Consider the following 22317-nt stretch of genomic DNA (forward strand, 5'->3'; position numbering starts at 1 on the left):
CCCCCCCCCCCCCCAATACAAGAGAATGGGGTCCCACATCGTTCTGTATTGGATGTGCTCCTTTTTATAGTGGCTATTAAATGTCTAGCTGCAGTTGTGGGGCCTACAGTGTCACCTTCCCTGTATGGTAACTATTTTTGCACTTACTGTTGCTCGTTCACTGTGGTTATTGCTAAATGTTGACTGCAGAGTGTTGCACTAAAGGTCTAGTCCTGAGCTCTCACCCATGGCTTCCAGGCTTTAGCCACCAAGACATGCATCATGTATTTCTGTCACTGTCCATCCACAGCTAGAAACCTTTCTCAACGATCAGCTGCTCAGTGTGCTGGAGTCTTATCCCTTTTTGGGGCTGGTCTTCTACGCCCATTTGATGTGGATTCACCATCTTCACCAGCTTAAGCAAATATACTGGTCACACCTAAATACTCTTCGTTGCCTCAGTAACACCAGCTGGGGTGCAGACCGCTATACACTTTTGTGGCTTCACAAAGCTCTGATCCTGTCTCATTTTGATATGAGAGTCTGGCACATGGCTCAGCATCGCTTCGAGCACTGCAGTTGCTGGACCCAATACACTATGGTGGGGTCTGATTGCGGCAGATGCCTTTCGGACCAGCTTTGTGAACAGTCCACTCATATGGGCTGGGCTCCTTTCACTACACTACAGCAGACAACAACACTCCTCAGCTAGGTGATACACATTCGCTGCTCCCCTGAGCATCTGAACTACTATTATCTGTGCTGGTGGGGAGATCCACCTCCCACAACAGAGCCTCACACCTAGAGTTGCGATGGCAGCGTTACAGTTAAGTAAATACAACTAGAGAATCACCAGTAACCACTCGTACTGCTGTGTCTTCCACACAACGCACTCAACCTTGGCTTGCTAGGTTGGTAGTAGTGTCCAGAAGGCGTCGGTGATGGAGGTCAGGCAGGAGTCCCTACAATGATAAAAAATCCGCTCCAAGTATAGAGTGCGTCACATCTGCTACGATAAATTGCCATTCAAATTTGCACCGCAGGTTCAGGTTCAAAACTAATGTGACACGACCATACGTTGTTATTGTGGAACCACTGGCTGCGAAAAGGTGGCAGTCATCACATTTGCGACGTGGCAGACAGGCAGATGGATAGACTGACACTCAACACCCGTGTCTACCAAGTACTGTAACTTTGTGCTATGTTCCGCTAAAAACAGTCGACGGCTGCCGTCTGGAGAGCCAATGGCCGTCATCACTGCCTTCCTGCTGAATTTCCCTGTTCACACAGCAGTTTACACTTTCGCGCCTCAGAACCATACCGTCGGTGATACCAACAGATTCTTGTTGACGAAGGTGAGCGGCTGCGCTTACCTGGTGAGCGGTGGCTACGAGATCGGCGGCTGGTAGTCTGGGACCGTAATGCAGCTACTTGCGGGGTGAGCTCGGCAACCTGTGCTTGTAACTCGTCAAGATTATCTGCCCGAGGTTGTGATCAAACTGTTGCGACGCATGCGGATGGATACATTTCCGCTATGCGATCCGCGGTTTGCGCGAGTACATCCAGATCGCCGGCACACACTGTCAATATTTTCTGCGAGTCGGGTGGCAGGCGCGATAGCCAAATATTCCGCAAAATGTCGTCATTGACCACGTTGCTCGCTAACGTACGCAGTCGGCGTAGTAGCTGCGATGGTGTGCGATCGCCTAGCTCCTCTGTGCGGAGTAGCTTCTCCAATCTCTTCGCCTTGGACCGCGAGAGCCGGGTAATCAGAGCGTTATTGATGGTTGTGTAACGATCAGTACTCGGTGGTGACTTCTGTTGCCATATCTTCATTGAGTGCAGCAACTACATAACTGTACTTCGTTTCGTCTGCGGTGGTGTGCGGTAGCACAAATTGACTTTCTACTTGAGCAAACCACAGAACGGGATTCTGTTGCCAAAACGGTGGCGGTTTTACTGCCACGCGATTAATTACTGTGCCAGCAGACACTTCTGCAGTTGGTGGTGGATCTGCCATCGTGAGTTACGATGAAATGGAACACAGAAGATGCGCGACGCGGCTTACGCGGATGTTCATATTTAACGCGAGGCGGCACGATACGGAGCGTTAGTGATCTTCGAATTTCACGTTAGTGACCGTCGGACATCCCGTCGGGGTCACCACTACATGCTCGACCGCGCCGCTTGACACCCCAGAAACTGAGATGGTTAAGCAGGAATTCTCCTACATGCTAGCACAAGGAATCTACCACCCATCGAGCAGTAGTTGGTCATCTCCTCTACACGTGGTACCAAACAAGAATAACGGATGGCGTCCATGCGGCGATTACAGACATCTCAATGCCAGAACCATTTCAGATCTTTATCCAGTCCCGCAACAGCAGTTTGCATGCAGTGTCCCTGCTCTGAAGTCCAACTTCCACCACTATCGCCATTTGCCAGAGAACAATCAGATATGTCTAGATGGTGTGTTTTCTGCCCTCGGATCTACACTCCTGGAAATTGAAATAAGAACACCGTGAATTCATTGTCCCAGGAAGGGGAAACTTTATTGACACATTCCTGGGGTCAGATACATCACATGATCACACTGACAGAACCACAGGCACATAGACACAGGCAACAGAGCATGCACAATGTCGGCACTAGTACAGTGTATATCCACCTTTCGCAGCAATGCAGGCTGCTATTCTCCCATGGAGACGATCGTAGAGATGCTGGATGTAGTCCTGTGGAACGGCTTGCCATGCCATTTCCACCTGGCGCCTCAGTTGGACCAGCGTTCGTGCTGGACGTGCAGACCGCGTGAGACGACGCTTCATCCAGTCCCAAACATGCTCAATGGGGGACAGATCCGGAGATCTTGCTGGCCAGGGTAGTTGACTTACACCTTCTAGAGCACGTTGGGTGGCACGGGATACATGCGGACGTGCATTGTCCTGTTGGAACAGCAAGTTCCCTTGCTGGTCTAGGAATGGTAGAACGATGGGTTCGATGACGGTTTGGATGTACCGTGCACTATTCAGTGTCCCCTCGACGATCACCAGTGGTGTACGGCCAGTGTAGGAGATCGCTCCCCACACCATGTGCCGGGTGTTGGCCCTGTGTGCCTCGGTCGTATGCAGTCCTGATTGTGGCGCTCACCTGCACGGCGCCAAACACGCATACGACCATCATTGGCACCAAGGCAGAAGCGACTCTCATCGCTGAAGACGACACGTCTCCATTCGTCCCTCCATTCACGCCTGTCGCGACACCACTGGAGGCGGGCTGCACGATGTTGGGGCGTGAGCGGAAGACGGCCTAACGGTGTGCGGGACCGTAGCCCAGCTTCATGGAGACGGTTGCGAATGGTCCTCGCCGATACCCCAGGAGCAACAGTGTCCCTAATTTGCTGGGAAGTGGCGGTGCGGTCCCCTACGGCACTGCGTAGGATCCTACGGTCTTGGCGTGCATCCGTGCGTCACTGCGGTCCGGTCCCAGGTCGACGGGCACGTGCACCTTCCGCCGACCACTGGCGACAACATCGATGTACTGTGGAGACCTCACGCCCCACGTGTTGAGCAATTCGGCGGTACGTCCACCCGGCCTCCCGCATGCCCACTATACGCCCTCGCTCAAAGTCCGTCAACTGCACATACGGTTCACGTCCACGCTGTCGTGGCATGCTACCAGTGTTAAAGACTGCGATGGAGCTCCGTATGCCACGGCAAACTGGCTGACACTGACGGCGGCGGTGCACAAATGCTGCGCAGCTAGCGCCATTCGACGGCCAATACCGCGGTTCCTGGTGTGTCCGCTGTGCCTTGCGTGTGATCATTGCTTGTACAGCCCTCTCGCAGTGTCCGGAGCAAGTATGGTGGGTCTGACACACAGGTGTCAATGTGTTCTTTTTTCCATTTCCAGGAGTGTATCTCGACATAGCCTTCAGATCGAAATACCCATCAAGATGGACAACCAGTAGTCTTTATCTGGATCCCACATCATGTTGGTATCCCAGGAAACAAAGTGCTGACTGGTTGGCCAAGTTTCCCACGAGGATGCTGACGTTGGAGATGGGGATACCGAAACTGGACCTTTGGTCGACTGTATGTTGTCAATTGTTGGACACTTGGAACAAGGGTTGGCGTGCTCTGGTTTATCCAAACTAAATGTGAGCAATAAAGGAGACCACAACTATGCGGTTGTCTTTGCTTTGTGTTCCTTTCAGGGAATCTACCATTCTCTGTAAGCTTCACATTGACCACAATTGGCTGACCTACGTCCACATCCTGAGACGTAAGGATCAATCCCACTCTGAGTGTGGTGCCCAACTGATGGTGGCCCACAGCCTACAGATCTGCTCCAAGTTCGCTGCCTTATGGCAAACCTTAAACTTGCTGACACACTGCCTCTGATGCTAGCGGACTACTCTAAAGTGGCTGATCTGGCTTTACGTTTCATCATGAAGGTGGTTTATACTCCTCTTTGAGAGGAGGGATGTCCCATTGCGTGATCCACCCATAGGGCTTGGGGCTGCCCTTGCTCAACGATCCATCCGGCCCTTGCCTTCCCACCTTTTCAGTTTCTCTTATTCTTTTGCGTCATTTGTTTAGTATTTCTATGTCATTGTTCTGTTTCCTGAGATTTTAACAACCTGTCCATATTTCTAGTTTTCTTGTGAATAGTGGAGGTGAGGAAACGCTGGTCAGGTGCAGAGGGTGAGTGTCCCATCGCCTAAAATCTCCTGGGGGCCTTCATCAGCTTTCTGGATGGATTTGTCTTCTGTGTTCTTCCCCTTTAGGACTCTTTTTAGCTTGACGTATGTAGGATGGAGGGACTGATGACGTAGTAGTTTGATTCATTTATCGCCGTCAATCGAATCCACTTAGTGTACGTCGTAGGGTCAGCATGCAGTGTGTGTTCCTACATTTTTCGGAGCCCAAACTGAGTTTCCTCTAGGTCAGCTTCTATTAGTCTTACCACTCTTCTACAAGTATTTCGTAATACTATTTTCCAGTCACGATTTATTGAGCAGATAGTTCGGTAATATTCTCAATTACCAACACCTCCCTTCTTTGGAACTGTGACTATTACATTCTTCTCGAAGTGTGAGGCTAGTATTATTTGATTAACAGAATTATTGCGGATAGCTTCATGTGCCATTAGCAGAAATACAGGAACCAACCTAGTTTACTTACGTGTCGTAGTGGCGGCAGGCTGGCGTCGAACAGATAGAGAGCGTCGAAAGGCAGCGAGTTGTCACCGATGATGAGGGGGACGAGGCACCAGTGTGTGACGCCGTACACGCACACCCACAGCCAGAAGGCAGTCGCCCACATGCTCAGGCGGCGACACTCGCTCAGCTGTTGCTGGAGCCTCGTCACGGCTGCCTGCCGCATTGTGATACCACAGCACATGAAGAGGAAAAGAATTTATTTTTATGTGAGGGGGAGCCTGTCCGCAGCTGAGAAAATGCACGTGACAGGAATGTGGCAGCCAGTCGGATGTGGATTGTGACAAAAGCATGGATCCAGTGTTCGTTCTGGGGTGGACGGATTACAGTTTGTTACGGTCTATCCCTCGCCACTAAAAAAGTTAACTAGCCATCACCCTCACCTTTAATGAGCAATATATGCCTACGACTATAAAATAATAATAATAATAATACTTGTATGCTCTATGTGTAAACGGACGGACGGATCTCTGACGCCGATTTCGTTTAGGGCCACATTTACAACTTGCGCGCGTGGGTTCGGAGTGCACTGGATGCACCCGTGGTATAAGGGCAGTCCGTTATGAGACGCTTACTCTGCCCTCACGGGATGGTGGCGTCGGGCTCGTCAATGTCCGTATGCGAGCTGCAGCCTTGTTCGTGAGTACCAGGAGAAAACAGTGGATGGGCCAGGGTACATCTCTAACACGCAGCTTGCTTGAGGTCCTCCTACCTGCTTCCACCTCACCACCGGTGTCTGTCGGCCATATCGTGCCTCATTTGTCCCATATTTCGACCTTTTTTGTCGACTACAGTTACATACATACCAGTCTCCCAGATACGCGCCCACACAGGACTAAGGATTTTTACAGCCTGCTGCTGCGCTGTGTTCCCCGGAATGTGATGGAGACCAAACATCCCTCCATCCAGTGGCCCATAGTGTGGACTACCGTCCACCAGCCCTTCCTCCCTACGAACGTCCGGGCACTGTGGTATCACATAGTCAACAGGAAATTTGCCACGAAGCAGCGACTGCACAACATTGGCTTGTCAGAATCCCCTCTTTGTCTCCTTTGCCAGCAACTGGACACTGATGAACACCGCCTGACATGCGCCTCATCGCAAGACGTACGGCGCTTCATGCAGCAAATCATTGCCTGCTATCTCCGGGTGCCACCAGACACAATCGAACCTCGAATGTTTCTATACCCGGAGGACAGACATTTTCCCGCTGCCAAATGTCATGATATTACGTTGGTTAAAGGGTGGTTGGTCGCTTATCTCTTTCATGAGGGACCTAAATCCCTCCTCGACTTCTGGACCTATTTACGAACAGCCCATGCAGCTCTCTAAAACACGCCACGTTACCGAACATTATTTTTTTTTTTAAAAAAAGAAAAATCTTTATTTACCATCAACAATAATTATACATCCAACCCACCTCCTTATTTGATTAGTGGGTCTTACTTGCTACTGCTAGTTACAATTAGCAGCTAATTCTATTATATATTAAGTTGTGAGCTACAGCTATAAGTTAGTTTGAATGGGCAGTTGTACAATTTATTTTAACTTCTAAGTTCTTAGCTAAACCTACATTCTACTTCCTGCAGCGTCACAGGTGTGTCAGCAATGTACAAACCTACTGTATTGCCTTGCCCATCGAGCTAATCCCGATGGGCGTGCCCTTGACACTGGGCTGGCCAGGATGTAAATCGCTGCAGGTTCCTAAATCTAGATTTCTAATCTAATTCCTACTAACTAGTTCTAACCTACATCATCTCCAGTGTATTGTCAATTCCGGGTTATTCATATTCCCCACCCCCTCTAATCCTGCGCATGGCGGATTCCAGACTAAGGGTTGGCCTATCCACGCGCAGGCGGAATGGGAGTAGGGAACATTAGTCATAATCGGTGCTATTTAGTCTTGTTCCCTCATGTATTCCCTCAATACCTTCTGTGATACCTCGTTGGCAAGTCTATTTATTATTTGGAAGGTGTCTTCTTGTCTTATTAGGTTGTAAGTGTTATGGTCAGGTAGTTGGTCCCGTAGTGTAGAGGCAACATCATTGAAGAGGGGGCACTCGTAAATCACATGATCGGGAGTGCCCTCCGGTTCACCACATTCACACGCGGGTGTGGCCCTTTTCCCAAACCGGCATAGGTATGCCGGGTAAGGTCCATGTCCAGTGAGAAAATGGATTAGCGCTCTGGTGGGTACGAAGTACTTCAGTTTTAGCCGTTCCCTAATACTTGGTATCATCTCATGTGTCCTGCGCCCTGTTCCATTCGCATCCCACAGTTCTTGACATAATTGTACTCCTCTTTGCCGAATCTCACCCTTGTCCCTTGCCCCAATACCTAAGATCTCCTCTATTTTTGTTATATTTCCCTTTTTAATCCAGAACCATGCAGCTTGCTCCCTAATTTTGATGTCCAGGGGGCAAAGCCCCATTATGACTAGTAGTGCTCCCCCTGGTGTTGTTCTATAAGCACCTACCGATGTAAGAATCATGCTCCTTTGAACCCTTCTCACTGTCATGGCGGGCACCACCCTCGTGAGCCTGTGTGCCCAGACTCCCGAGCCGTAACCCACTATCGATGTTAATATACTGTTGTGATAAAGTTTTATAAGATGTGGTGGAAGGTGAAATCTTCTGTGTCCTATGGATATGAGGTTATTCAGTGTTTGGAGGGCTTTCTGGGTTACGGTTTCAATGTGTTTCCCAAAATTCCACTTCTCATCAATGATGATGCCCAAGTATCGTGCGTCACGTCTCCGAAGAACCGGCGAGCGGTTGATTCGTACAGTCGGGTTACGGATTAGTTGTCCCTTCAATAGTAGATAGGTGGACTTACTTGGTGACACCGTCATTTTGGTGTTTTGGCACCATAGTTGTAGCTTGTTTAAAGCACTCTCTATTTTAGGTTCAATGTCTTCGCGGCTACGGCCGCCGACCAGCAGGAGGAGGTCATCTGCATAGGCTATCACCTCTAGCACTTCTTCACTTTGTTGTAGTGTGTCTAATAAAGGCTCCATATGGATGTCCCAAAACAGGGGCCCTAGCACGGAACCCTGAGGACAACCCTTTGTTATAACTTTTCCAACTCTCTTGCTAGAAGATGATAGCCAGACCTCCCGTTCCTCACAATAGCTCCTCAGACAACCATATAGCGGCCCTGGGCACTCCTTCTCCCGCAAGCAGGAGAAGAGCGAAGGCCACCACAGGTTGTCGAAGGCGCCACTGATGTCAACCATAATGCCCACCACGTACTTATGTGGGGTAGAGCCACAGACCTCAGCAGCCAGGGCGATCACATCAGATGTCGATCGCCCAGACCTGAAGCCGAATTGCCTGTCGCTCACCCCACGCAGCACTCTATGTGCAGCCAGTCTGTCAGCAAGTAGCTTTTCTAGTATTTTCCCTAGTATGTTGATTAGACAGATTGGTCTATAGGATTTTACGTTTGTAGGATCTTTATCTAATCCTTTCCGAATGATGACTACGTTTGCGGACTTCCACACCCTTGGAATTTTTTGCTGTATCAGACACTCATTATATAAGTGAGTGAGTGGTGCAGTCAGCTGGGGAGCTAGGAACTGCACCACCTCAGCTACAATGCCGTCTGGCCCGGGAGCTTTGCCCCTTTTAAGTGATTTTATGTGGGCAGCCACCTCTTCCTCCGAGAAAGGGTAGACTGCCATATTGTTGGTGTATTCATTAAGATTGTCTCGTCTTAGTTGTTGTTGCTGAACAGATTCCCCATCCGCGCTATCGTCAGGCAGCAGGGACCGGAGGAGGACCTCAGCAGTTTCCTGCCAGGATTCCGTCATCCTGTCCCCGTGCCTGACTGTTGATAATTTCAGTGGAGAGCGGATCTTTTCTCGTACTAATTTATACGGTGTACCCCAGGGGTCCAATGCCAATTGGCTCTGGACGAAATTTTCCCAGCTTTGTATCCTAACAGCCTGGAGTTCTTTCTGAAAACGAAGTTTAGCCTCCCGATACTGCATCAGCCATCTTTGCCGTTCTGGCCAGACGACACTGCGCTGGTAATACCTTCTCAGCCTTCTAACAGACCGGCGCATATTCTCTAGTTCGGGCGACCATGGTGATGGAGAGGCTGCAATGGCCCTCCTCCTGGTTGGTACGGCAGCTTTCACCGCGCTGGTTATTGCATTGGTCAGTTCTTCTGCTCGGTCGTTTACGTCAATGTCAAAGTCTGCTTCACCCTCTGGCAAGGCAGGAATGACGCACTCCGGCTAGTCGTTCCCAATCGGCCCTTCTGTAATTAAACTGCATCTCCCACCCCATGGCCCAGCAGGACCCCCTTCCACCTACAATGAATGTAATTAGGTTGTGGTCACTTGTAGTTGCGTTTTCTTCCACTTTCCACTCTTGTATTGTGTTAATTACATTGGGGGTGGCTAAGGTTATATCAATATTCGTACCTGGTCCTCCTCCCGCCGCATAGGTTGGAGGATTACCAGGTTTGTTGGCTATCACTAGTTGTGATGCCATGATAAAATCCTCTACTTTCTCTCCATTGGTGTCCCTTGTGCTGCTGTGCCACAGGGGGATTTTGCATTTATGTCAGCCGTAATTATCATCCTTCGTCCCTGCAACGCCGTGGTTACTGTTGTCAGATGGTCAAGATGCGTTTCAATGTTATCTCCGTACTGAAAGTACATGTTAATTAATATGATTCTTTCACGGGGAGATAGCAACTCCACGACATTGCAGTGACTATTAGTGAACTGTGATAATGTAGTCACTTTCAGGGCTTTGTTCGTGATAATTATTGCCGCTTTCGGATTATCTCCTTGGCTGATTACCTGCCACGTAGCGGCTGTAAATGTAATTTTTCCGTCCAGGGAGTACGGCTCTTGTAGACAGAGCACATGCAGCCTCCTCTCCTCCACTTCCCTTCGCAGCTCCTGCATTACAAGTCGACTGTTGTGTGTGTTAAGTTGGCCAATGGTAATTTTTGTCATCTACGGAAAGTATGTATGTATGTGGTCTTCTGGCCAAGTCTCGTTCCAGTCATACGTAATACGTCCATTAGCCAGAACTGACTGTTCATAAATGTCGTTTAGGTCAAACTTTTCTCCACGTGTCTCGAACACTTTCTTTAGTAAGCCTCGCAGGGCTCCGAAGTCAGTGGGGAGATTCACTGACTTAAGCTGTATTCTGTCTACAGCCTCCATTACCGAGAAGGTGACTCTTCTTCCATATTCGTGCCCTACGCGGACCACATGTCGTAAGGCAGTGGTCAAGGTAGCCGGCTGCTCCAATCTCGCCAGTTGCATGGTGAACTCTAAGTTTGGAAACATCCGAACCGGATCTATTGGCGGTAGTCTTACCACTGGGGTGTCTAGAGAGCTTTTATTGTGGTGTCTTGCACAGGCTTTTGTACCTTCTGATTACTATCATTTGCTGAGACCTCAGGCCCAGGATGCCTTTGCCGTTGCTGATGTTTGGTCGGCTTCACTTCCCTGCTGAGAGAGGAGGGAGTAGCCATAGGGATAGTTTCTGTCTGGATACATTTATCTATTTTTGGTGGATCTGTTTGGATGCTTTTGTCAACTGTTTCAGGTATCGGATCCCTCGAAAGAGACTTTATGAATTCTTTGAATCTACTTGCCCTAATGGCATCCCTCCTCCTTTTGCTAGGGGATTTTCGCTTTGGCATCCTGTTCTGTTTTACGTACTCAGCCATAGTCCGTTCTAGATATGAGTCTTTGCTCTAACATGCGGTATGTAGGGCAATTTCGTCCTGTCGTAAGCTGGCTCCGCAGCTTTTCTTCCCACGTCTTTTGCAGGGAATGCATACGCTTGCGGCTTTACGTTCTTTACGTGTGTGACCATCTTCGCCGCACCTGGAGCAAGCCGACCCCCTGGTGCAATGCCTTAGAATGTGGTCCAGGTCTCCACAATTGTGGCAACGAGGTACCACAAGGTAATCCCTAATATTGATGGCATGGAAGCCAATATATAGTCTGCCCATTGTCATGATTTGCTTCCACATTGGTGCTGTTACCTCGGCGACGTGATGTACAACATCACGATCGCGAGGTCTCGTTTTAAATCTTAGCTTGAAAGAATCCTTAAATTCATTTTCAGTCATTTGATCAAAATTTTGGTCTTTTATGCTTTGGTACAATTCTTCATTCGTCATTGTTGATGGTACATCGTATAGGATGACCAGTGGGTTTCTTTTTCTCGGCGGTTCACACTTGACCACCGAGTTCAGTTTGGGATTCTTTAACAATTTCTCCTTGTCTTCTTCTGTAGCCACCTCCACTATCACCGAGTTTCTACTGGGTTTTACTTTATTTATTCTAATTTTGTCTTTTGCCGGGTCAATACTTTTGGTCAGCAGTTCTTGTATCTTTTTAACGCTTGTGTCTTGGCCTGGTAGAGTTCTTAGAAAGACCGCCGTGTCTGACCGCTTGGTCACCTTGGCGATCGTTTCTTTCGTGGTTTGTGGCTTTGGCGGTGCTTGCGCGACCACCCCAGCCCAGGTTTTTGTTGGTTGCCTTCTCAATCGATCATTTTCTTTTTCCAGCTCCTCTACGCGGCCTTCGAGCTTGGCGTGGGCGATGGCCCATGCAGCCAGCTCGTTCTTAATAATGGACAATGCCGCTTGGCTTATTTTCCCATTTTTAATATTCTGCTCCAAGAGCAGCGTGATACGTGCATGTCTTTGCGTAACTGTTCCATCTTCTGCCAGTCCCGTCTCGTCTTGAGGAGAGGGATCAAGCATCGCAGATGCTCGCTTGAGCGCACTCGATTCACTCGTCTCAGTTGTAGCCATATTGATTGACGAGTGAAAAATAGGGTGGGAGCCCATCTCTTGCCCCAGACCGGCTCCTCTGGCATGGGGGGGGGGGGACTTCTTGCAGCTCGCCCACCAACCTCGCCCCCAGGTCAAGGGCACTCTAGAGCTGCTGGGTTCAGCGCGCCGTTGCCAGCGCCCTGGTCCCCGTCGAAGGCCTCGTCGTCGACGATTTCACACGACGCTCCTCGGCAAGTGCACCCCGCACTCCGGAGAGGCGGATGCACCCTCGCCCTTCGCCGCCTACTAGCCCGAGCTTCCACCTGAAGGCCAAGGACCCACTCCTACTCAGGTGGTGGGTCGGTCCCCCAGTCGTTCGGCGGTCTGGGCCCATCTAACCTGGCCCAGGCGATGTCACCACCTCCTGGGTTTGGCAGAACACGCCCCGGTTACCCTGGGGCGCGGCGAAGCACCCTTGCCGACTCGCGCCGTGATCCCACGCCGACAAACGAGGTCGCCGGCATGCAGAGCACCTGCTGGACTGTGCCCTGCGAACAGAAAGGGACTGGTGTTCGGTCCCTTGACACAGCTCCCCCTGTGCCACGCACCCTTCGCTTTCGCATCGGGTTGGGTCGCAGCTCTCCCTTTGGTCGCAAGGCAGACTGCCAAGCTTAACGTCTGGCACCACGGGAAGGCGGAAAGAGCCACTTGGGAAGGAGAGGCTATGGGAGACGCATCACTTCCCCTGTGAGGACTGCCGCCGCACACCCGACTGGAAAGCGGTACGCCCCAGTGCGTACATTTCGTCGAACATTATTTGCTAACTATCTTCGAGCGGTCTTTGTTAGACCTCCACTGAGTTGGGGGGTGCCTGGCTCAGAGGGCGCCTACCCCTCCTTCCATGGCGGTGTCTGAGTTTAAACCGCCTACGATCGATTCTACTTCTGACCTCCGCGGATGGGAGAGCGCGTCGCAGATTGCGCGGATATTATTTCTTTTTGCTTTTCCTTTTTCTTTTCTTTTTCTTTAACCAGAATTTATATTTCTTTTCTCTTTCGCCGATGTTTTCACGTAATTTCATGATAATAGTCAATATTACAAAAACACATGCAAATAAATAAATAACAACAACGCCTTCCACTACTGTTGATGCCTGTGTCTCCCACTTCCCTAAGCACCACAGGCTCGATGGTGGTGAGGGGGACACTGTGGCCAGGCCTCGGGTTTCGACCCCTGCCCACTTTGCCCCCCGAGCCCCCACCGGTCCACTACCACCCCAAAATAAAAGAAAAAAATAAAACAATGAAAAAAACAGTGATAAAAAAATAAAAGAACTAAAAAATAAAAAAAGCCGAGTAAGTAAGCACTTATATAAGAAAAAAAGGGTAGCGTATTTGGTTAGTAATTAAAACTTGCTCGGTCCCGGATTCGAAAACCGTTACCGAGTAAGATTTTATTAATAATCAGCATTGGCGGCCGAAGACTTCCAGCCTAAGAAGTCACTCTCATTCTGCCAACGGCCTTGTCAAAGAGGGCGGTGGAGTTGACAGAATCTGTAAAGGGAAATGCAAAGGCCCAATCTAGATACAGTAGGGACCAGTGAAGCGAAATGGAAAGAAGACAAGGATATCTGGTCACATGAATATAGGGTAATATCAACAGCAGCAGAAAAATGGTATAAAGGGAGTAGTATTTGGTTCAAATGGCTCTGAACATCATGGGACTTAACTTCTGAGGTCATCAGTCCCCTAGAACTTAGAAATACTTAAACCTAACTAATCTAAGGACATTACACACATCCATGCCCGAGGCAGGATTCGAACCAGCGACCGTAGCGGTCGCGCGGTTCCAGACTGTAGAGCTTAGAACCGCTCGGCCACCCCGGCCGGCAGTAGAATTTGTTATGAATAGGAAGGTACGGAAGAGAGTGTGTTACTGTGAACAGTTGAGTGATAGGGTTTTTCTTATCAGAATCGACAGAAAACCACCATCGACGATAGTTTAGATATACAGGCCGACGGTGAAAGCTGAAGATGAGTAGACAGAGAAAGTATACGAGGACACTGAAAGGGTAATACAGTACGTAATGGGAGAAGAAAATCTAATGGTCATGGTGAACTGGAATGCAGTTGTAGGGCAAGGAGTAGAAGAAACAGTTACAGAGAATATGGGCTTGGGATAGGGAATGAGAGAGGAGGAAGACTAATTGAGTTCTGTAATAAATTTCAGCTAGTAATAGCGAACAGTCGGTTCAAGAATAACAAGAGGAGGTGGACTACAGGATTTGGTAAGTTTCTATGGGACCAAACTGATGAGGTCATGGGCCCTAGGCTTACACACTACCACACTCCTTAATGTAACTTAAACTAACTTACGCTAAGGACAACACACACACCCATGCCCGAGAGAGGGCTCGAACCTCCGCCTGAGGGGGGGGGGGGGCGAACCGTGGCAAGGTTCCCAGACAGCGCGGCTACACTCTCCGGCTTAGAGGAGGAGGGTATACTTCAATTGATCGATGAAAGAAGGAACTCCGAAAATGTTCAGGGAAATTCAGGAATACAGACATACAAGTCGCTTAGTAACGAAATAAATAGGAAGCGCTGAGAAGCTAAGACGAAATGGCCTCGTGAAAAATGTGAATAAATCGAAACAGACATGATTGTCGGAAGTACTGACTAAGCATATAGGAAAGTCAAAACAACCATAGGTGAATTAAAAGCAAAGGTGGTAACATTAGGAGTGCAACGGGAATTCCACTGTTAAATGCAGAGGAGAGAGCGGATAGGTGGAAAGAGTACACTGAAGGCCTCTATGAGGGGGAAGATTTGTTTGATGTAGTAGAAGAAGTAACAGGTATAGATTTAGAAGGAATAGGGGATTCAGCATACGAATCAGAATTTAAGAGACATTTGAAGATCAAATAAAGGAGAATGGATAGATAACATTCCTTCAGAATTTATAAAATCATTGGGGAAAATGGCAACAAAACGACTATTGACGGTGTGTAGAATGCATGAGTCTGGTGATATCCCATCTGACTTTCGGAAAAATATCATCCACACAATTCCGAAGACTACAAGAACTGAGAAACGCTAGAATTATCGCTGCCTAGGCAACAAAATAACCAATGACGGACGGAGCAAGGGGGACATCAAAAGCAGACTAGCACTGGAAAAGGACATTCCTGGGCAAGAGAAGTCTACTAGTTTCAAACATAGGCGTTAATTTGAGACGAAGAAATTTCTGAGAATGTACGTTTGGTAGTCAAACAGACTATGGGGAATCCGGACCAGAAGATAATCGAAGCGTTTGAGATGTATTTCTACAGACGAATGTTGAAAATTAGGTGGAATCATGAAGTAAGGAATGAAGAGGTTCTGCACAGAATCGGAGAGGAAAGGAATATGTGGAAAACACTGACAAGGAGAAGGGACGGAATGATAGGACATCTGTACAGAAATCAGGGAATGAATTCTATGGTACTGGAGGGTGCGGTAGAAGGCAAAACCCGTAGAGGAAGACAGAGATTGGAATACATCCAGCAAATAATTGAGGACATAGGTTGCAAATGCTCTTCTGACATGAAGAAGTCGGCTCACGAAAGGAATTCGTGATGGGCCACATCAAACCCGTCAGTAGAAAGTCACCTTGTCTCCAGTGATTCCCATTTGAGTTCCCGAAGCATCTCCGTAACACTTGCATGTTGTTCGAACCTATCGGTAAAAAATCTAGCAGCCCGACTCTGAATTGCTTCGATGTGTCCTTCAATACCACCCGGCGCAGATCCCAAACACAGGAGCGGTACTCAAGAATAAGTCGCATTTGCGAGCTATGTGCGGTCCTTAAAGATGAACCACACTTTCACAAAATTCTCCCAATAAACCGTCGTCGACCGTTCGTCTTTTCTATCACAGTGCTCACATGCTCGTTCCATTTCGTATCGCTTTGCAAAGCTACAGGCCGGCCGAAGTGGCCGTCTTTGTAACCACGACACCATGCAGCGCGGTACAGATGGGTCCAACAACATGCCGAATGGACCGCTCAGGATTGGCATCACGTTCTCTTCACCTATGACTGTCGCATATGCCTTCAACCAGACAGTAGCCGAAGACGTGTTTGGAGGCAACCAGATCTGGCTGAACGCCTTAGACAAATTTTCCAGTGAGTGCAGAAAGATGGAAATTTCCTGATGTTTTGGGATGGCATTATGTGGGGACGGCGTACGCTGCTGGTGGCCATGGAAGGTGCCGTAACGGCTATACGATAAGTGAATGTCATCCTCCGAACGATAGTGCAACCATATCGGCAGCATATTGGCGAGGCATTCGTCTTCATGGGCGAAAATTTGCGCCCCCACCGTGCACATCTTGTGAATGACTTCCTTCAGGAAAACGACATCACTCGACTAGAGTGGCCAGAATGTTCTCCAGACATGAACCCTATCGAACATGCCTGGGATGGATTGAAAATGGCTGTTTATGGACGACGTGACCCGCCAACCACTCAGGGATTTACACCGAATCGCCATTGAGGAGTGGGACAATCTGGACCAACAGCGCCTTGATGAACTTGTTGATAGCATGCAACGACGAATACAGGCATGCATCAGTGCAAGAGGACGTGCTACTGGTTAGCAGAGGTACCAGTGTGTACAGCAATCTGGACCACCACCTCTGAAGGAAACCGTGGTGATGAAAAACATTTTTGATGTGTGTAACGTAGATAACTACATAAAAGTTTTCAATTTTCCTGACGACTCTGCATTTTATTAAATACTGAAGTAGTTTTAATCGATACTAACTAATGAAAGTAGCTTGTAAAAAGCTGTGATCATATCTTTCTATTTTTCAATATATTTGAATGTTTTATTTATGTGTATAGATACTGGAATACAATGTAAAATAAGTTAATTGTAAATTACTCTTAAACTTCCAAGGGAATTTTATTATTTTAAATTCGCTGTTGTAGTAATCATCCACATAAGCTTACGTTGTCTTTTCCTCTGGTGCGATTTGTGGCTGTCCTTGGCGCTCAGTGACAAGGGAACTGGTGAGGAGTGAAACTGGCTTGTAGGCAGTGAAACCGTGCAGGTAACGTTTTAAAGCGAACAGTTAAAATGTTCACCATAGTGCGAAGAGATTCTCCTTAAAATGTCTATGAAGTGGTGCGTCAAGAGTTTACACAATTATACGTCGTCTCTAAAAAGCACAGGATGATTAAAATTAACGTTCCACTTTCAAAACGCCGTAAAGAAAGAACCTCTGCTCAAAATGACGTCGAATTTGAACGGAATGTTATCGAAAAAAAGCGAAACGGTATGGAAAAAAAAAGAAATTTAACGAACATTTTACCTCAAGATTGCTCTGTAAGCGGTAGAATAGGCAAAAGAGAAGACGTGGGGTACACGGGTATTTCCCAGTTTTGCGTATGCAAGGCTGTCTCAAAGCTGGATAGCACGCTGCTGGTAAAGCTCATTTACAAGAACTGTGACTGTGCCTCAGTAGCTTTTTAGAAGTTCCGAACCCTCAGGGGATATGAAAAAAGGCGTTTGTCCTATGTTTGCAGAGGGTCTGAAGAAATTGTTTGCGACATTCGTAAAGACAGGTTCTTTTGAAGTGCAGTTCGCAGCGGGAGGAAAACAATGGATCTGATGTCAGATGTGGCCACAGCTTTGCAGGAGTCGGGTAGTGGTATGTATGCATGCAATACACGGGGAATTGCCCCAACTTCGGACATATCTATGAACACGGTGCATAAAATTCTTCGAAACGTCCTGCATTGCTATCCATACAAAATTACCCATGTTCAGGAGTTGCTTCATGCTGACCTGCCAATGAAACAAATGTTTACTCTAGACTTTCTTGCTAGCATGGAAGTGGACAATGAACAGCCATTGGACATTCTACGGACAGATGAAACCCACGCCCATCACGAAGGAATGTCAATACACAGAACTGCAAAATATGGGCAATCAAAAATCCACTAGCACATCAACCGGTCCCATTTCAACCTGCAAAGGTAATTGTATGGTGCTGGTTGACAGCATCGTTTGTCTTGGGGCAATATTTTTACAAAGAGATGGGCCCTGTGGATCCTGTTATCTGTAACGTCACTGGTAAACGAAGGTCTTTTGCGCGCCATCGTCATTCCAACCCTTCAACAGCGTGGACGTATAGGTAGGATCATTTGTAGGCAAGACTGCGCTCCATCGCATAGCCAATGAAGCAGCTGCTGCAGAGGCATGTAGGAAATGCTAGAATTAGCTGTTATTTCCCTACATTCTAACCATCCAGATCACACAGTCTCAATCCGTGTGACTTCAGCCTGTGGTGTTAACTGAGAGATACTGCGTTCAGTTCTCCAACTACAAATATAGCTGAATTGAAGACACAAATTGCGCAACATGTTGTGAACGTGATCCCTGAGTCAATCCGATCTGTTGTGGGACGTGCTGTTTCTTGAGTTCAACATGTGGCAGAAAATGGTGGACAGCACACTGAACACATATTACGCCATTCTCACGATATTTAAGAACTTACTTCATTGTTGCTTTTTATGTGGTTTTTGGTCTCCTGGACAATTAAAAATCGGTTTTACCCATCCGATGGGGTACAACTTCGCTGTGGTGTATGAGATTAGTATCGGGACAACATTCGTATCATTCCACTCTCCATTGTTGCCAGATGTATCCAAGATGGCGGCGATGAAGTCGTCCAAGATGATGATGTGTAGACTTCGCAACAGTGAATGACATCATCCAAGATGCAGGCGATGACGTCATTCAAGATGGCGGGAAGTTTCAATTTTGGCTGGAAAGTACCACTCCCCCTCCCCCAGAAAAATGGCAGGAAGTTCAAATTCCAACATGATTATGCACAACACCCCAGCAATTTTTAATAAGCAAAAAAAAAAAAATCACAGGAAGGTAGCTCACGTGGGCTACCTCTGCCAACCTAAGTCACCTGTCCGCCACTTCCTCCCACAAACTGGACCCAAGTTTTAATTTTGGTGGTGGCTGTGCGGGATTTGTCGAGCGATCTAAGGCGCTGCAGTCATGGACTGTGCGGCTGATTCCGGCGGAGGTTTGAGTCCCCCCTCGGCCACAGGTGTGTGTGTGTTTGTCCTTAGGATAATTTAGGTTCAGTAGTGTGTAAGCTTTGGGACTGATGACCTTAGCAGCTAAGTCCCATACGGTTTCACACACACATTTAACTTTGGTGGTAAACAAAGGTCACTTGGGGTTTTGCTGCTAATCTAAGAAAATAGCGCTAGAAAAACACTTGTACTAACATCAGTCGGCTGACAGCCACTTCCTCCTAAGTATGTGTGGGAAAAAAGGACTTGGACAGAAGTCTTTATTTAAACAGTTTCATGCAGGCGTGTTCGCCACTGGGTCCAGAGCCCAACTGACTTAGTACACAACACCACCACCAGAGGGTGCTCTCATGATGTCACATGATGATGCAAGCACTGTAACCCAAGATGGCGCCACCCAATGTTTTCACCATGAGGTCCAGAGCCAAACTGACTTTGTGCATTTTGGCTCTGGCTCTGAGCACTATGGGACTCAACTGCTGAGGTCATAAGTCCCCTAGAACTTAGAACTACTTAAACCTAACTAACCTAAGGACAACACACACATCCATGCCCGAGGCAGGATTCGAACCTGTGACCGTAGTGCTTGCGCGGTTCCAGACTGTAGCACCTAGAAACGCTTGGCCACCAGCGGCCGGCTTGTACATTTTGTCACCGCTGAGGGCTCTACCGTGATGTCAGGTGATGGTACAAGTACTGTTATTCAACATGGTGGCATACAGTGTGTTCACCACGAGGCCTAGTACATAATGATACCACCAGAGTGTGCTACTGTGGACTTGGAATAAATTTTCGCGAATGCCACACCGACCTGAACTTGGAATGAAATAGTTAAACTCTCCACCATGATCCTCAACCTACTCCCATGTTTGCTTACCAACCCATGTTGTCGGGATAACGTACACTAATGTGCACTAACGTGTACTAATGTGCATAGTGCATGGCGGCATACAAGATAGTGGGGTGAAATGGCGGGAAAATGACTCTTCCTATGATAAACATAAGTCTTTATTATTTTGCAAGCATTGTCTCCACTACAAGATCAAGACTCCAACTGACCTAGTACACATTACTGCCACCAGAGGGTACTGTCATCCCTCCTGTGACCTAACCCCAGCTAGTGGTTGCAGAGGGAAAAAGGCGTGAAAATGACTCAGGCTGCGCTGGGATGCTGGGGAGACTAAGGATGGAGTGCACTCTATTTAGTTTGGAACATTTTATTTAGTGATTGAGTATATTTATCATACTGACGCGAAACACTTGCCCCAGTCTGCTTGAGATCACAATATACAGTCTGCAGACACGCAGACAACTCCTAATTTTCCGAAATAATTTCAGTACTGACCGGCAAACTGCTCCTAAAAAATGCAGCGCAGTGATCTGTAGACACGCTCAGTACTCGTAAACTGTCCAAATAGCACATGGCACAGCCTACAGACCAGCTCACAAAATAATGCAATCAATGTGCGCAAGCACTGCCCCCCCTCCCCCCCCCCCCCCCCCCCCGCCCTCCCCACACTCTGTTCATTGGACTGTGAAGTGATGCAGCCATCAGCTGTGAAACCATGCTCTGGTCCTGCAAGCATGAGGTGGCCACATCCCTTTCATACTTGATTTCTGAGAAATTCCTATCCAAATACGTGTTCACCTAGACACAGGTCCTGGTGCGGCTGGCCAGGGATGTGCGTGCTGTCACAGTCGGGAGTCGCCACCGAACGCAGCTGAAAGTTGCATCTTGGCGCTGTTGATGATGCAATCCGATGGGAGCGAAGGCTTATTTACAGACGCTCCAAGCTTGACCGCGCATGTGGGTTCGTCATTACCCTCGCTCTGACTGCGGTCCGGCGAAGACGCTGCAGAAATCAATTCCAGAATAGCACAAGCTGCTTTCTCTTTAGTCATTCTAATGGACCATGCTTGAGGTGTGGCTAATGCTTTGCCACGCTTAGCTACTTACCATCACAAGCGCATCTCGCAACGTTCTCAATGTTATACTCAATGCACATTTCTATCTAAAATAATAACCAAGTCGAACTCTAGTAAATTGCATAGTGTCCCAGAAATACTTAACGTGCGCTTTTGTAGGAGTTTTCATGTTGTCTCAGCCTGTATGCACGGAAATTTTTGCCCTAACAGAACCTCTTTACGAAAATAACGCACAATAACGTCGATGCAGTCTTCTTCGTGGACCTAATGTGATACCTGTTTCATCATGTGCTACTCTTTCTGCTCTCAACATACGCAAATCTTCTCACAGCGATGTAGAGGCTCCCATATCCAGGCACAAAGGATGTCAATGAATCAAGCATTATAACTGGCTCTTATCGAATTTACTCGCCAAATTACTGATGCCGCCGGTATCCAAGCACCATCCACATCTTCTCTCTGGGGCTTTAAGCAGTAAAATTATATTGCACAGATCGCTAAAGTGCACTGGCTATTAAACTCTTAAACTTGTCTATAGACCATCAAATACATACCAGACTCACAAGGATGTTGGAAGCCAGGAACATATCTACCAGCGTAAATACAATTAAATATTACCATTGCTGCTACAGTCTGACACCGATCGTCGTATAGGTAATGTCTCCTCTTGACGGCAGTGCCTCTGGAACCAATCTCACTATCTATAGCGCACATAATTTTCAACATAAAAAATCTCTCGCCATTATCCATGTACTGAATCTGTATGTCCCTCATCATAGGACCCACAGTCATCCTCGCTAGTCATGCCACAACATAAAGAACATAAATTTTACAGTGCAATATATACACAATTTACGCGACATAAGCCACATTAACTTTATAATGCAATGTATACACATTTTACACAAACAGTGCAGTTATCTTTCATATCTGTACAGCAGCCGAAAAAATTATGCCTGTACGCACACCGACTTTATGTCATTATGCTCCTCAGTCATAGGGAAGCACCGTCTACCTTTTCTTTCTTTCTACAGACGTGACATTGAGCTGCAATAAACTATTTTACACTGATCGCCATATTGCACCGACAATTAAACCTCGCAAAGTGCCATACATATCGTCAAATATGTAAACACACCTACTCATTTACACTCTCCTCCCACTGGTGCCAGGATCTTGAATATTAGTGCGTGAAACCCATCTCCAACCCAGCAATGTATCAACGTGTACCGTATCGATGTAGTAAACATACAATTCGTATCCTACACCATACAAAATCACCCCTTTTACATCAGAATGCCCTCACTGAATCGATGTTACTGTCAGAACTGATGTGCAAA

At 47.7% G+C, this 22317-nt stretch overlaps 1 protein-coding gene across 1 annotated transcript in view; it reads right to left on the reverse strand.

The window, feature by feature from the left end:
* LOC124616404 (odorant receptor 83a-like) overlaps positions 1-5363 on the reverse strand; it is a 49701-nt gene extending 44338 nt beyond the window's left edge. Inside the window, exon 1 of the mRNA XM_047144708.1 lies at positions 5163-5363. Coding sequence (XP_047000664.1) covers positions 5163-5363 — 201 coding nt within the window. The remainder of the gene's footprint in view (positions 1-5162) is intronic.
* Positions 5364-22317: the final 16954 nt, after the last annotated feature.

This window comes from Schistocerca americana, chromosome 5 (genome assembly GCF_021461395.2).
Source record: "Schistocerca americana isolate TAMUIC-IGC-003095 chromosome 5, iqSchAmer2.1, whole genome shotgun sequence".
In the NCBI taxonomy this organism is placed as follows: domain Eukaryota; kingdom Metazoa; phylum Arthropoda; class Insecta; order Orthoptera; family Acrididae; genus Schistocerca; species Schistocerca americana.